This window comes from Alosa sapidissima, chromosome 13 (assembly GCF_018492685.1).
Source record: "Alosa sapidissima isolate fAloSap1 chromosome 13, fAloSap1.pri, whole genome shotgun sequence".
NCBI lineage: Eukaryota > Metazoa > Chordata > Actinopteri > Clupeiformes > Clupeidae > Alosa > Alosa sapidissima.
In genome coordinates, this window is record NC_055969.1 from 6,306,177 (window position 1) to 6,322,965 (window position 16,789).

General features: G+C 45.8%; 1 protein-coding gene across 2 annotated transcripts in view; it reads right to left on the reverse strand.

Annotated features, from left to right (window-relative positions):
• Positions 1 to 1,055: 1,055 nt before the first annotated feature.
• si:dkey-112m2.1 (transmembrane protein 132D) overlaps positions 1,056 to 16,789 on the reverse strand; it is a 156,280-nt gene continuing 140,546 nt past the window's right edge. For both annotated transcript variants that reach the window (XM_042059216.1, XM_042059215.1), the window contains 4 exons: positions 15,512 to 15,726; positions 11,308 to 11,590; positions 5,032 to 5,223; positions 1,056 to 3,866 (listed from right to left, as the gene is read on the reverse strand). In XM_042059216.1, coding sequence (XP_041915150.1) covers positions 2,730 to 3,866; positions 5,032 to 5,223; positions 11,308 to 11,590; positions 15,512 to 15,726 — 1,827 coding nt within the window. In that variant the 3' untranslated portion in view covers positions 1,056 to 2,729. The remainder of the gene's footprint in view (positions 3,867 to 5,031; positions 5,224 to 11,307; positions 11,591 to 15,511; positions 15,727 to 16,789) is intronic.

Genomic DNA, 16,789 nt, shown 5'->3' on the forward strand with positions numbered 1-16,789 from the left:
TTTCTGGCTGAGGAGATGAGAGTTCTGATTAGTGTGCCAGGGGCACCGGCACCGTCAATGACAGTTTATCATGCGCGGCGACAGGACTTCATCAGAAAGAAGGCTGTCAGCCTTGAGTTACAGGAAGTTGACACTAATGGCTGCACTAGTGGACTGTGTCTCTCACCGAGATGGCCATGTCGATGGCAGAGTGCCGCGCCACTGACAAACACATTCAGGTCATGGCTCCTCTGTCAATAGCCTCTGCATTGGGAAACAAGGTTAGGCTGGATTGTAAAACATCACAGGAATCAATTAGCTTCAACTTTTCAATTAAGTCTGTAGAAAAGAAACAGTCTTTGGGAAAAAGTTTTAGTCAAATCAAAACATTCAGTTCAAGCCTTGCAGCACCGAGTCTTCTGTTGAATTGGTTTTTTATGCTTTTGTGGGGGGGAAAATCAACAAGGTGAACAAAGCATCGTCCTTCAACCTTTAATCACTATTCAGAGTAATTGGCCTCTGAAATACTTGTCCACAAGGGCTCTAATCATTTTATATGTTATATAAGAAGTCTTACTATTCATTTACCAAGAAATACTGAGGCTAACATTGTTTTGTGTTACAATGTAGTTGGTCCAACTTTTAAGCAATAACACAAATGACAAAATGTTGTATTCTGTGTGCCATAAGAATTTGAAACATGCTAGGCTACAACAAGATCTAAATGTGTCCTCCCACAGAGTAGGAAAGCAACTCTCTATTTCTCTCTCTCATTTTCAAAAGTGTGTTGCATAAATTACATTTTAATAGTGTACAGTAACCTTTGGGACTTCACAAACACCAGCTTTTGTCAACTATGACCATAACCCATTAAGCATGCCCAATCTCAGTCAGTTCGGATACCATGCATCAACTGTTGTCGGAAATGTTAAAAATGTTACCAGTGGTGTGCCTTTAAAATTGACGTCCACTTCCACCAGCCACATTTTCACTATACAGTATTACCAATGATTCACTCCAGGATACTTACGACGAACACATACAGTACAAGAAGGAAGACAACGGAGATTCCCAGCGAGGATTGCCAATATTTTAATCAGTGCAAAACAACCAAACTAAAAACAAAGACATAAATGGACACAGCAGATATGGTTTGACAGACACAAGTTATCTCAAATGGATCCCATTCTCGCACACAGCTATGGGGTAGCTATCTTTCCTTCCTTTGGACATAGGTCTTACAGTTCATTCAAGCTAGTTTCATAAACTATTTCCAGTTAATCAGATTATAGGCCACTTGGTCTTGTATTGTGTCAAATATTGGAAGGGCAGCTATGAGAGTTGCATTGCCAAGCATTGTGTCAATGTGTTACTGTGTTCCAGATCACATGAATGAAATGAAATACGAGTCAGCATGTGTGGAGACTTGTTCATACTCTCTGTACTTGACTTCTACCATTTGTGTCTGAATATGCATCATCTCAGAGATGTCATAGCATAAGTCATAACTCAGTCAAGGGCTGGCAATCAATAGGACACACAGCAATGGAATATTAATGTGTCCCCTGTTAGCGTTCAGTAGACCAGGTACGAGGTATTAAAGGTTTCTTCCCATAGATCACCCCAGTGTCTTGTGCTAAAACCTTTGAGCAAAAGATATATCACTCTTAACACAGCAAATCTAATATGAGTTCCAGATAGCCTTCTCAAGTGCCATCTCTCTGTACAAGACTCACCAAAAAGGGGGGGAAAGCACAGATAAAAAGGAAACATTTAAAGAAATGAAAAGGATAAAAAACTCCTGTGTACAGAGAATAGAGGACTGACAACAGCTGGTGGATTTCACACCTTGTGTTGGTCTACAATACTGAAGCAACATATACATGATAACACAAGGAACAGTTCAGTAATACTGTTTTTGTCCAACAGCTCTGTGGGAGAGAGACCATTAACAATAATAGGGGACATCTCTGCAGTATGTACTATTTACTAGGCTTTGTTCGAGTTCAAAATAGTCTCTATGTATGGGGTGACATGCAAGTACTGCCTTTACAGGACAAAACGGTAAAATGAAGAGTGAAACGATAACAGACTAAAACCGAAATGTATAAAAATATGTAAAACCTTACAAAATGTGTTGTTTGTTGTTTATACAAATCAGACCAAGTCAGAGTTTGTAGTTTATTTACAGCTGAAGGTTTTCATAACTTGCCATCATAGAGAATTTATATTACTATGTACACATATCCAAACTCAAACACACAAATGCACACACTCGCACATCATTTGACTTTCAGGATAATGATCTAGGGAAAAAGAAAAGCATAATTATATTCTACATGGAAACTTAAAGGGTAGAAAAACAACAAATAACACCTAAGTCATGTACTGTAAGTTACTGAAATTAAATTACTGCCGTTTTAATCAAGAAAAGTAAAATAGGCATCTTTATGCATTTCTAGCCCTGGTGTTCATGGTTTGGCGTATCCTCTGTCCTCTGTGGTCTCTCTCCCCCCTTCTCTTCATCCCCAAAAGATCAACCCTTTTGACAGTTGCCGTGGCAACGATACTAGATGAATGGCCTGTCTTTATTCATGGGAAGCCTCCCTACAGCAGTTCCAGTCTAACTGCCTTCCTCCTCCTCTCCTCCTCACCATGGAAGGCAATATGTGTAAGCTACACTTTGTCCCAGAAGAAGAAAACAAGGGAGAAGATAAGCAGGGGAGAGAAGGGAGAGAAGATTATTGGAACTACGCAAGGCTTTTGGAAGCGTTCTCGTTGAGCCTCTCCATGTAATTCCGGAGCTCCTTGGAGTCCCCGAGCTCGATGTCCGGGCACACCCACTTAATGTCGTTGTTCTGGGCAAGGACCAGCGGGCTGATGGCCGGGCAGCCGTTGTTGGCCTTGGAGCTGCCGAAGGTGGTGAACTTGACGCGTTTCCGCTTGGTGGTGGGCGAGTTGAGCGACTCGCTCTTGTGCTCCTTCCCCGGGCAGGCGCTAAGGTCGAGGGCGGCGCGGTGCACCTGGCCCTGGACGCTCTTCTGTGCCGAGGCGCCGTTGAGCAGCTGGCTGCCCTCCTCGAGGCCGAGGCCCGAGTCCAGGATGCTGCCCAGGTCCTCCTGCTGCAGGCACAGGCCGTGGGGGCTCTCCAGCAGCTCGCCCTCGTGGCCCAGCCACACCCAGTCGTGTGCGTGGGCCATGGTCTCCTGGCCCTCCAGCGGCAGCTGCTTGTTGCGGTACTTGAGGGCGTAGGAGATGCAGTTGATGAGGAAGACCAGGATGGCCAGGCAGAAGACGCCCAGCAGCGCGTACATGCCGATCTCCAGGTCGGTGAGGCCGCGGCGCGCATGCTGGAGGAGGTCCTCGTCCGTACTGCTGCGGCCGCTGGGCAGCTCTGCCTGCGTGGGGAACTCGGAGAAGTCCGCGTTGAGGCCGGCGTCGGCCGACAGGCGCCCGTCGCTGGGTCTCCCCGGGGCAGCCGTCTTGGTGGTGGACCCACGGGTCATGATCCCGGCCTCCACGTCTGAGATGGAGCCGCCGTAGTACGGGACGTTGGGCCGGTACCTCCGGTCTGTAGCACCGCGGCCGTCCCCGCCGTCGTCACCGCGGCCGAATCGGACGTAGACGTTCCCAGTGCCCGTGGCGAGGACGCTGCGGCGCTTGCTCTTCTGGCACACCTCCGGGTTGAACATCTCCACCTTGACCAGCAGCCCTTGACCCTCACCTTTGGTCACGATCACCGGCCACTTCCACATGGGGTCCTGTCGAATGGCCACCACCCGGTCGTTCAGGGAGGTGGCGCTCAGCACAAACAAGCTGGGGTCGTAGAGGTCAAGAGGGGTCATGGACCCATCGCTGAACTGCAGCCAGGCGCTGATGAGCGCCTCCTGCAGCGAGACCAGAAAAAAAGAGGGAGAAAAAATCAATCTCAAAGAAATGCACACCAAATCACCGCGCACGACAAAGCCGATGAATCCATTATCCTAAACTTCCAAACTTCAAACGACGGCTGTTAATGAATAATAAGGATGTGGGGGAAACATCAGAAACGAACATCCCGCTAAAAATATGGCTGTACAACAGCTCTCTGGAGAAACAGGGGTAGCAGGAGAGCTGTTTCTTCAGACGCTTCAAAGGGACACTAAAACAAACACAGCGTTGTCGCCGCTTTATAGACTGTGATCCGCAGGAGATGAGGCCAATCTTTTATGTCTGTCATGAGGAGGAGACAGACCCCTGCCATTACAAAAGGCCGACAAAAATCAACCGATTTTTTCCCTTCCCTCTAGTTATTCTCGTTCCTCATTTTTAAGTACTACAGGGGTGGCTCGGAATAAAGAAAAAAACAAAAACAAAACAAAAACCAAAGGCAGCCTTGAGAGCAATTGCCTCTAGTAGTGCTATCTTATAAATGCTAGAAACAAATCCCGTTGGAGCTCATCAAAACGATGTGTGCTGAGCTCTGTGTTTGTTTTCCGATTACTGTGATTACGCCTCACTGATGACCGGACTGGGCAGACCTCCACCGAGCCCCCCCCACCGAGATGAAGAGACAAGAGGTATGTGCCGGCCATACTAACTTCTGGACCTGCGGACGTGCACAACTTAAATCCGCCCAGACGCCCTGCTCCAGACCACTGATTACATTTTAAAGTGTCTGAGGCAAAGCCAGACCCACATTCTACTTATGCCTGTTTCTTCTTTTTTTAAAAAGTGGTGATGGGAGTTCATGTGTGGAAGTATGATCAAGAGGTGGTCTTTCCACATAAAACATCAGTATCCAGTAATGTCTTCTACAGTTTAACTCACATTTCTAAGATATATTTATTGGAGTTTTTAGCCATTATTTGACAGGAGTAAACAGGGAATGAGTAGGAGGGCATGTGGCATAGGTCACTGACACCACAGTTTCCCCCAATGGGATAGCCTGACCATTAACTGAGTTAAACTAAATGAGGTCATGTTTAGCTTATCAACAATTGCTAGTGTAATTCAACGGCTAGTGTAATTAGTTAGCAAAAATACAAATGTGGTTGGTGACATGAGACGCACCTGTTTGGGGCTCTGCATGAGTTCCTGTGTGGTAGCCGTGGCAACGATGGCCCTGTTGCTCCCGGGGCTGAGCTGCAGGTTGAGGGAGAGGCCAGAGACCAGCTGCACCCCCAGCTCTGTGATGGACACTTTATCGTCCAGGACCCGCACCATCCTCTCGGCCAGCACCGAGTCCGACAGGGGAGACATCACCTGCTCAACACACACACACACACACACACACACACAGTCGACACACACGCTAGGTCATTAGCAGCTCAAGTACATGGTTAATGGATATGGTCGGACTGTACTTCAGCACTTTACACATTAACCCAAATTCATGCAGAACCCATTCTCTGAGTTCAGAAATAATTCAGTAGAATCACACTTTTTAAAGAAAGTAAGATAAAATATTGAGGATTATTGGCTTATTCCAATCTTACCAATGGCACTGCATATCAGTCATTGGTTAGATAAAACATTTAATATATATATATACACTACCACTCGAAAGAAGACATTTCCCAGTAAACTCCAGGAAAACCCATATTTAATTAATCTAATAAGGTTCAAAGTGAATCAAAAATATGTCAAGAGTCAGGACTTTGCCCAAGTTTGAGATAATGATTTTGGCTTGCACACAGAAGCTAGTCATCGGAATAGGTTGGACTATATTTTACTTTCTTATAGTGAACTTATCTTGATCACTGGCTATTGCCAAACTGTTTTATTTAAATCTGTTCTTCACCTTATAGCAGCAGACGTGCTTCACATTGTAAATGTATCATTACTGTCTGGCACATTTCCTAAGTCCCTGAAAACAACTGCTGTAAAGTCCCTTCTCAAGAAATGATGGGAGTTTGTTAAGACCAACCTTTTTGCACCAGGCGCCAACATTTGATAACAAAACCACCCCCAATGCGGACTGGACAAACCCCTAGCAGACATGCTTCAGCAGTACACACCTTCCAGACCTCTCAGGAGAAATACTTGTTAGTAAAACCTACTGTTAGAACTAAACATGGTGAAGCAGCTTTTAGTTGCCATACAGTTCAGCTCTGGAACCAACTTTTAGATAAGATCAAAGTTCTCCCAACTTTAGCCAGTTTCAAATCTAGACTTAAGACCAAACTTTTCTCAGATGCTTTCTGCTAACTGATCAAATGTTCATTGCCCAGTTCACAGAGCACTTCTGTGAAGTAGTTGCCTTGTCATTCTAACAGAACAGACAGATCGGGCATAGTCAGAGTGTAACGGCTCGTTCTTTACGCCTCAAGAGTTACAGCTCTACTGGGTTTCTCTGAAACTCTACTCAAACTCTCTGAGTATTAACTATTATAACTATAAACTACTGTTTATACTCCACGAGGGGGACTATCGAGCCTAGTGGTCAGGCATTTTGGCCCTGAAAGGAAATATTTGTGTGTGCACAGTTTGGGACTACTTAAAAATCTCCATAGACTGCTGCTGTTCACTGGGTGTTTGTGTGTTATTATGTGTTTTAATTATTATTTTTTTAATTACCGTACATTATATTTTCAACTATTCTTTGAATATTGCCCTTCTATGCTATGCTCTTCTATTCCTGTTTGCTTGTCTTTATGTAAAGCACATTGAATGACCTCTGTGCATGAAATGCGCTATTTAAATAAAGTTGACTTGACTAGACTTGACTATTGTGAAAATAGTTGATAACACTCAGACAAAATTGACATATTTCAACCAACAAAATTGATTACCCACAGTTTCTGAGGGTCATTGTTCTCATCAAGGGGATTGAAAATAACTATGAGCCACAAAACAAAGATGGTTGATTTTAGTTTGTACATAAATATATTTATTTGTTCTACAAAATAAACAACACTATCTTTAGGTGGTCCTGAAATACACAATATTCAAAAAAGGTCTGTGTAATCCACAATTCCATGAATATTCATAAAGCAGCCTTGCTGTTTTGAAAAAAAGACTTACTGTATGTGTCATAGGGCTACACAGAAAGCAAAATAAGAAGCTGTAGTGTAAGTAAGTGTCTGAGTTACAATCTACTTTCTAAAATATAATGAATGATATCTACTTCATATGTGTTAGATGGATACCGGTTTCTACAATCCACCTCAGGCATTTATTATAAAAATAGCTCCTTACGAGCTGCACTGGTGTTAGTAAGGTGTTGTCATAGACTACATGAGTTATCATCATGACCATAAAAAAACAGTGAATCGTGGACTGTTAGACAATATAGGAGACACATCCAATGCAATGAAGCCCTGATAATGTGCAGGGTGACTGGGTTCCTCTGAGGCTCACATAGAGCTAAAGAGTGGGCTGTATGACTCCCTGATAGGCAGAACACAGAACACAAAGTGGCTGTGAAGGGAGTGACAGTTCTTCCACCTCCACAAGCCGTCGATGGCCGAGGCACAGGAACGCTCTCAACATTGAATCTGATGGGAGGCTTAGCCTATCTTGAACAATAAAGGCATATTCAGCTGCAGCCATATTGCAACACTTACCGTCATAATGAACTGTCAGGTGCAATTTAGGACTAATCTTTAGCGGGGGACCCATAAATGTCTATCAGTGCATCAGAGGGAGGCTTGGCAGACCACAGGTGGCTTACATGAGCTGGAGGTAGCTCCACTCAACACTAAAATGACAGATTAGTCCATGTGATCAACTTTTAATTCAATATCACCTAACTCTCTCTGAACTGAGGAAGACATTGGATTTGCCTAGTCTGCCTAGAGTAAGGAAAAGCTATAAATGTCCTGTTTTTATATGAAATTATCAAATTAAGAAAAGAAATGTGATGAGCAACCAAAGTAAAGCAGAGTGTGTCTATTACAGTAGTAATGTCTACTTGCCATCAGTAAAGTAACATGCTAGCTATACCACATCAGTCGCTGGTAGGTTTATACTTCTTGTATGGTCAGTATTACGCTGCTACTGTGTTGAAAAAATGATCACATAAGACTAGTATAGTATCTGTAAAAACGAACCATTTTTTGAGTCTGGCTATATCACCTCATCAACAACACACACACACACAGTTGATTCTGACTATTGGAGGATCAGGTCAGTGCTGAATCTGAGTCATGAATCATCACTTCTGAATCCTCAGGGCCGTAATAACATAATAAGTCCCCTTGGAGGGAGACTCATGGATGGATTGTAAGTGCACATCGGATTGTAAGTGCACATCAGTAAACACACTCATACAAGCTGACATATACATACTAAAATGGATAATGGTTTAAGTGACCACTTGAAGTTCTTTTTATACTCACGAAAATGTAACAGCTTCCTAAAATCGTTTTTCTTTTGCAAGCTATATTTAAATTTGCTTTTCACCGAGTGGGTCTGTGCTTAAAAGCTATAAAAAAAGAGTTTAAACACTTCAAGAGTACAAACAATAGAACAAACAAATGACTTGCCAATCTCTCTCCATTTAAAAGAGCAATTATTCAGCTAATTAGTCAGCGTCCACAGCAAACAGCCGCTCTGCTGTTTGTGGACTAATAACTGGTTTGGAGTGTTAATTTAGCTGTCACAAAGTGTCGTGGTGGCCGAGGGGAGACAGAGGTATGGATCAATGTGAAATGATTTTTGATTTGGAGCAAGACATCCATATGTGTGTGTGTGGGTGGGTGGGGGTGTTGGGTTTCTGGGGTTCTGCTCCACACCAATTTCAGCCATTACCTGACTTTTTTTTTTATCTGATTTTAATTTCAGCCAATTGGATGAAATAAAAGCCTCTGGGTTTGTGGTCTGTGGTCTCAGATCATTGCGTTCCAAGCGAAAGGCAATCTTGCTATCAAATAAAACTTCACACCCCCTAATAGCATTGTCAATACTCTTTTTAGTGTTTTGTGTGTGTGTACGTCTGTGTACGTCTGTGTGTGTGTGTGAGTGTGTGGGTGAGTTTGTGTGTGTGTGTGTAGTTTGTGGTCTCTGTGATGGCTTTTGAGTAGTCTCCAGTGTCTCATTGTGTGTGACAGTGTTGTGAGCGTATGAGAGCCTGCATGAGCTGCATATCAGTGAAGACGGCGTTATAGGAGCACGTGCATGTGAGATGGATCTATTGACCGGAGGCTCAAGGCAGAGATTAGTGCTGCTTCAGTAGCTACTAATGCGAACAGATTCTCCTTGATGTTTGTTACAGAGTATAATTCATATGTGAATAAGCCCTGGTTCCTCAACCGGCCGTGGGGAGAGGATGAGAAAGACCACTGAGTATGTGTGTGTGTGTGTGTGTGTGTGTGTGTGTCTGACTGTGTCTGTCTGTTCTGATGCAGCATACTGTTCAATTGGCCCTCTTGAGAGATCCCGCTGTGTGCTTGTGTGAGGCACGCACACACACACACACACACACACACACACACACACACACACACACACACACACACACACACACACACACACACACACACACACACACACACACACACGCTTGCATTGACAAAAAATGTCCTTACGCAAACGCACACATGTACAGACAAACACACAGAGTGTGTGTTGTCAGGACCCCTGAGGGCAGAAGCCTGGTGAGAGAGCGAGACGAGAGAGAGCGAGAGCGTGAGTATGGCACGGAGCCGAGAGCAGCGCAGTCCTCTGCGATTGGCCAAAAACCAAATGTGTTTGTTTTTGTTTTTCAGACAAAAGACCTCAGACAGTCATATACTCCAAACAACCTGAGGGAGTGGTGAAGGCTGTGCAGGCTGTGTGCACCCCCCCTGGCGGCGCTTTTTAAGGAGGCCCGTGGGAATGGAGGTCTCTTTAGCGCACCGTGCTCCTGTCTGCGTGCGCCTCCATCAGTGGGTAATGCTGCAAAGTGGCTGTGCTCACGCACTGATCGATACCATCAACTTTATTCCTCCAACATCGCCCATCCTGCTTGTCTCCAGGCCCCAATCTCTCAACATCATGCCCTCCCTCCCTCTCTCTCTATCTATCTCTCTCTCTCTCTCTCTCTCTCTCTCTCACTCGCTCTCTCTCCATCTCACTGTATCCCAATCTTTCTTCTCTCTGTTTCCCTGCCACATTATGCCCAAACCTCTATCACTTCTTTTTCCACCCTCTTCTAATTTATATCTTCATCTATTGCTTTCTGCCCTAAGCCTCAGGAGTCCCATTATGTTCTCAAAACACCATCTCTCCTTCTTTCTTCCTTTCTTTTTTACCTTCTTTCTTCCCTACTCTCTTTGTGTTTACCTCATGTGCTTGTCTCACACACACACACACATACACACACACATCCACATCAACCCCCCCCCACCACCACCACCACCCACACACACACACACACACACATCCACATCAACCCCCCCCCCCCCACCACCACCACCAACACACACACACACACATCACCCACCACGCCCACCCACCCACACCCACACACATCACCCACCACGCCCACCCACCAACCCATCCACACCCACACACATCACCCACCCCGCCAACCCACCCACACACACACATTCTCCTCTCTCTGCAGGCTTGTCATTTGACTTCTATAGAGTGGCGAAGTCCCGCCCCTTCCGTTTGCCTCCATGGGACCTATCTTTCAAAAAAATTTGAACGGCAGTCTATGGCGAAAAAGAAATTATTTTCTGGTCCCGGTTGACTTGTTTTTTGAATTACCCATATGATGTTTGTCAATTTTAAAGACAATTTTTCATGTAAAGACATTTGCAGTTTGTTTCGTAACTATTGAATTACAACATTGTGAAAGATCGTAATTCCAACGACTACAAACCCATCAGTCGCGCTAGTGACGTTAGCTCATTCACAGCCACACTAGATTGTATCAGCATACCAGCAACAGGTCTTAGTTGGGCTTTCCTTGCTGAAGAAAATACCATGAGTCAGAGGATTAAACACATCAGGTAAGTTGTATTCATCCATAGACTGTACATTACATACTGTTAAGTGACATAGCAGGCAGCAAGATGCAACCGTTAACTAGCATAACAGCTCTTATCGTTTCATTACGTTGGTGACGTACATCGTTTGAGACGAGAGATGTAGTCCACTGAGTGGATTCGCACAAAACCAACATAACTTTTGAAGTCTATCGAACAACAGTACTTTCTTGACGTGAAAAATTATCTTTTAAATTCACACACATCATATGTGAAATTCGTGGCACAATTCAAACTGGACCAAAAAATAATTGTTATCTCTCCCGTTCATAATTTTTTGAAAGATAGGTCCCATGGACCGGAAGTAGAAGGGGCGGGACTTCGCCACTCTATTCAAACTCTCTCTCTCCCTCCATCTCTCTCGTCCTCTCACCTGGACTTTGGTGGTGCCGATGTCCAACCCCATCAGCACCGTGCCCTGCTGCAGGCGGGCCACGCGCCGGTCCAGCACGCGCAGCGACTCCCGCACCAGCTCGGTCACGTCCACCTGCCAGTCCGAGCCCAGCAGGAAGTCGGCGGGGCCGCCGTGCTCGGCCGGCTCGGCGGCGAAGTGTGTGAGCACGCGCACCGTGGAGCTCTGGTACTGGGGGCCGCAGCCACGCTCCTTCCTCATCCTCTCATCATCTTCATCCTCCTCATCCCGCTTACCGCCAGCCCTGCAGGGAGAGAGAGAGAGAGGGGGGGGGGGGGGGGGGGGGAGAGAGAGAGAGAAAGAGGCGGAGAAAGAAAGAGAGAGAGAGAGAGAGAGAGAGAGAGAGAGAGAGAGAGAGAGGGGGAGAGAGGGGGGGAAGAGAGAGAGAGAGAGAAAGAGAGAGAGAGAGAGAGAGAGAGAAGGAAGAGAGAGCAGGTGAGTTTGTCTTCTCCAGTCCACTGCTGTTCCAGTCGGTCAGTCGTGCAGCTTACAGGCCAGGGCTCTCTTTTACAAACCTTCCCCCCTCAGCAATATAATAGGGCCATATAGGTTTGTGGAGTGGTTCTGGATGGATTCTGGATAGATTCTTGGAGCACCTGAATTCACACACACACGATAAAATGGTCAAAAATAATGTCCTCACTCTTTTTTGTGAACCTGTGGTTTCGGTGAATGAAATTGCTTTAGGAGTTGTGGTTAGACCCTTCCCTAAAACATCTAATTGAAGCTACGCCACTCATGTTTCCATCTAAGAGGACGGGAATCCTACTCACAGCTCTCTAAAAGCTGGAAAAACACCAACAAAGTACCAATAAAGCACTTACTAACCCCACTTCCCCTTCCCCACTCTTCTCTCTAGATTTTTCCTCTTGCTCTCTCTTTCCAGCTTTTGAAAGGAGATGGAGAGATGGATGCAAATAAATCCCAAATCACAGAAGAGTGGGACAAGCTCATCTTAAACATGGACACAGGGATGACAGCTGCTTGAGATGAGTTACCAGACCATCAAACCGGTCTGAGCCTGAGTCTTAAGGAACTTAAGGAACTAAGTGAGGACAATAAAGATTTCTTGATTTATCGACTGAAGAAAAACAGCCAGCTAATCAATTATCTTAGTGCTCCTTACGACTGAAGAAAAACAGCCAGCTAATCAATTATCTTAGTGCTCCTTATGAGCTAGCCTCGTTCACTTAATTTGCAATCATTATGTATTCATTGCTGGTCTCCATTCTCCTAGCCCCAATTCATCAGTTCATCAGGGTACACAGACACACACTCATTCACGCACGCACACACACAAACACACACATACACACACAGGCCTGCACGCACACACAGTCTTCACACCCTTGGATACTATCATGTTTTGAAATGTTTTATAATTAATCGATACATTCATTCAACTGTGCGTTTATTTATTCATAAGTTAATTCACTAGCTCACTCTCTCTCCATTACACATCAAAAGTAACATAACGGAGACATAATAACTCATAAAACTATTACGCATTGAGGCATTAGAAAATCAAGAGGACCCATTCGAAGAAGGGAAGTGTTATTAAAACACTGATTTCGTTCATTATTGCATCCTCGAAACAGATGATGGGGAGAGGAAGGTCCAAAATGAAGAGGCGTTAGAGTGGAGATTGGGCCCCTTCATCTGCTCTACAATTAGCTCTAGCTTCTTTCCATCACTCCACTGACAGCCTTTCATTATCCCATTCCAGCTCCTGCATTATAGTCAATTCCAGCTCCGATCTGTTAAATTCCCCACTCGTAAATACTTTTCCCCAAGTGCTGGGTGCAGTTTTGGTGGGAGTGGTTGTTTCCGCGCAAAACAGTTGATGCTAAGTCTGGATGAGCAGAGAGGTTGGGATATGTCCAAAGCTTTGTGTTGAATTCATACTGAAGCAGAGCGCACCCTAGAAGCTGCAACCAAGATGAGGCTACACACTCTTTTTCTTTACACATCCCAATTGAAAACATTGAGCACAGATGGACAAGTACCACACATCACCCTCTCTCTTCATTCAATTACACTCATTTCAATTATGCTAATGAAAATACGTAGATAGGCCTAGGCTACCCCCCTGTTCAGATTGAAACAAAATAACAAAAGCAAGCAGCAACCAACCAAAAAGGACATTACTTTGAATGCAATGCATAGAATGTGTCCCAAGAAGCCACCAATCAGATGAATGAATGATGAGTTTATGAAGGCCAAAGGCAACTTGCACGCTGATGGAATGAGAGTGTTTTCTATTAACAACCCAAACTCTCTCTCTCTCGGTCTCACACCCACCCTCATGTACACAACACAGCTCACACCTGGCCAGCTAAGCTGACTGACTGCCCTCATTTCACTTCATAAAATGTTCCAGCGGTGGAGGAATAAAGAGGGGGGGGGGGGGGTAAAGAAGAGAGACACAAAGATAGTGACGCACAAATCCACACAGATAAATAAATAAACTGTCCGGTGTGTTAACGCGGAGACAGTGCCAAGTGCTGGAGACACCATCCCAATGACAACAGGCCTGAGAGGCTGTGACATTTGCATCGGTAAACGGTGGAGAGGTGGCGACACTCCTGTTCTGTCAGATAAGGTCAGGAGCGTAATGAGGCCCTACTCACACTCACACACACACACACACACACACACACACACTACAGACTGGACCTCTCGTGCTTATTCTCTCCCCTCCCCTGTCTGCTCGGGCCCCGTCCAGCTGGCAGGACAAGAGGGATTAAAGTGATTGCGGCTGAAGGGCAGATGTCTTGGAGCTCCCCCTGGTGGAGAGTGAGGGGGGCTGTGTGGGGATGGGGAGAGTGTGGGTGTAGTGACGGGGGCTGTGGAGCAAGTGAGTTTGGACTAAGAGAGACTGATGGCAGATCAGTGTGAACGGTTGAAGGGTGGTGACTGTCATTTAGCTATAAACACTAGTTGTCACCCCCTCTTACTCTCTCTCTCTATCTGATACACACACACACACACACACACATGCAGATACACACACACACACAAACACACACACACACATATATATACACACACACACACACAAACACACCCACACACACACACACACACACACACACACACACACACACACACACACACACATACTGTACACAAGAGTGAAGGCCCTCTTTGATGAGACTCTGCATCCACGCTGTTAGTTCTGCAGTGGTGTTTCCGCTAATGTGAGATAATTACTGCGTCAGCAGTAGAAAAATATGACTTGCTCACCCACACCACCCCTACCGCCTACACCCCCCCCCCCCTGTCCGCCCCCCCCATGTGCTCCCGACTGAGTGCAGTCTGCTGATAATTAAAACACCAACAAACCCCCTGGCTCATCTTTACCACACACACACACACACACACACACACACGGAGCACAGCCAGCCACTGGGGGAGAATGGTGGAGACAGGAGAGGAGAGATGAGAGCAGGGAGAAGATGACTGGGGGACACTGCTGATGTGTCATGGTGGGCCACTCGTGGTACGGCCTGTAGAGAGGACCGGTGCTTCTTGGACATTTGTCCAGTCATGAGGAGGCCATTAAACAGCACCAAAAAAGGCAGGTAAAGTGTGAGTGACAGGTTTGGGAATTTATGCTTTATTAATTGAGTATAGAAAAATGTTAGACTGCACCTATCTGATGGATTTTGTGGGGAAAATCCATGTGATTTTCCCATAGGAACATATAAAACATACTACATTTACAAATTGTGTAGAGAGTGCAAGTTAACTGAGTTGTCTGGCAAAACTCCTCTTTAAACAAGCTCATCTTGGCATATGCTATGCTGACTGTCTGTGCAAACAAGAGGCCGAAGCCAGTCATGGGCAGTAATGGCTGTGTCCATCTAAATACTGCCCAGTCTGCAGCACTCCAGCAGGGAGCCTTTGAGTCCGATAATGAGTTTTTTTCCCCCTTTAAATGACTTCCGGCGCAAAGCAGTATTAATTCTTGTCCACTTGGAACAAATAAAACACAAACGTCTCTTTTTCGGAGCGGGCAGTAGGGGGCATTTGGCTTGATGCGATGCGGTGCCTGGTTAAGCCCATCCATCTGTCATTCCAGGTGGGTCCAACAGAACGGTCAGTGTGTTCCTGGGCCAGGCTGTCAAGATGGGATAGAGGTGTAAAATAAGACACCACAAACCTTTGGCTGGTTGCAGCGGCGGTGGCAGGCACCCTCCAGCCCTTGATCTGGCTGAGCTCAGAGTCGGACAGCTCGATGTGCAGCGGCAGGCGAGGCATCCACACGCTCACCTCCAGCTGGGCGCTCAGGTAGCTGTAGGTGAAGTTGACCAGCATCTGGACGCGCCCGCCCGTCTCCTTCCCGTTCACAAACACATAGTCACAGCGCTCAGACACCTGGGGAGGAAACAGACAGATATCTGTCAACACAATCACTCCCAAGACACACACACACACACAAGCACGCAGGCACAGGCACACACACCATAACGGCTGCATACAGACACACACACAGAGACACAAAATGAATAACTGACGCACACAAGTAAAGAAAACAAAAGAAACAACAAGATTGTGAGAAGCACCATCACAGCCGAGCTCAATTAATGATCATTGCACACATCAAGCATCAAGAGATCAACATCTCTGTTTTCTCTCTGTCTCTCCATCTCCATCACTCTCTCACTCACTCTCCCTGCCTTCCTCTAGAAAAACAAAAACAAAACTCTCTCGCTCTCTATCTCTTGCCCCTTCGTCGCTTCTCTGAGGAAGAATGAAATAAAATAAAAAAACACACTCTTTCATGTTAATCAGCACGGTATGTTTGAGATTCTAAGACCTCTGTTCATCTCTGCTGAGGATCTCTTCTCATGACGGGGCTTTCATGCGCGGGATGAGAGGGGGTTGGATGCCTTTGACTGCTGGATCCAAGTATTTATTCCAGACTACAATCGGCCCCCCGAGTCTCATCCCCTCCCCTGTTCGGCATGCCGACATTTTGCCGGGCCCTGTGGGTTGAAAGCAGCTCAACAGATGGTGTGGGCGATGGAGGGAGAGGGAGAGAGAGAGAGAGAGGAGAGAGGAGAGGTCTTCTCTGTTCCAAGAGAGCAACGTTACATTTTGGAGACATTACTGTGGCTCTCAGCCAACTTGCCACCCTGATTGGTTGAGTGGTTTCTCATCTCCACCAATCAGTAGGAAAAAAGAAACCCCAGACCTAAAAGATGTGCAAAATCGAAGCATGCGTATAGTGTGTGTGTGTGTATGTGTATGTGTGTGTGTGTGCGTGTATGTGTGTGTTGGAGGGGAGACGAGGGGATAGCAGGTTAGATGAAGGTGGCCCAAAGCAGTGGCGTGAAATCTGTACAGCCGCCAGCGTCACCCGTCAACTTCCCTCAAAGCACAAATTTCACTCAGTCGAGCGTGTCATTCATTTGAGCTCTCTCCTCCACCCCTCCTT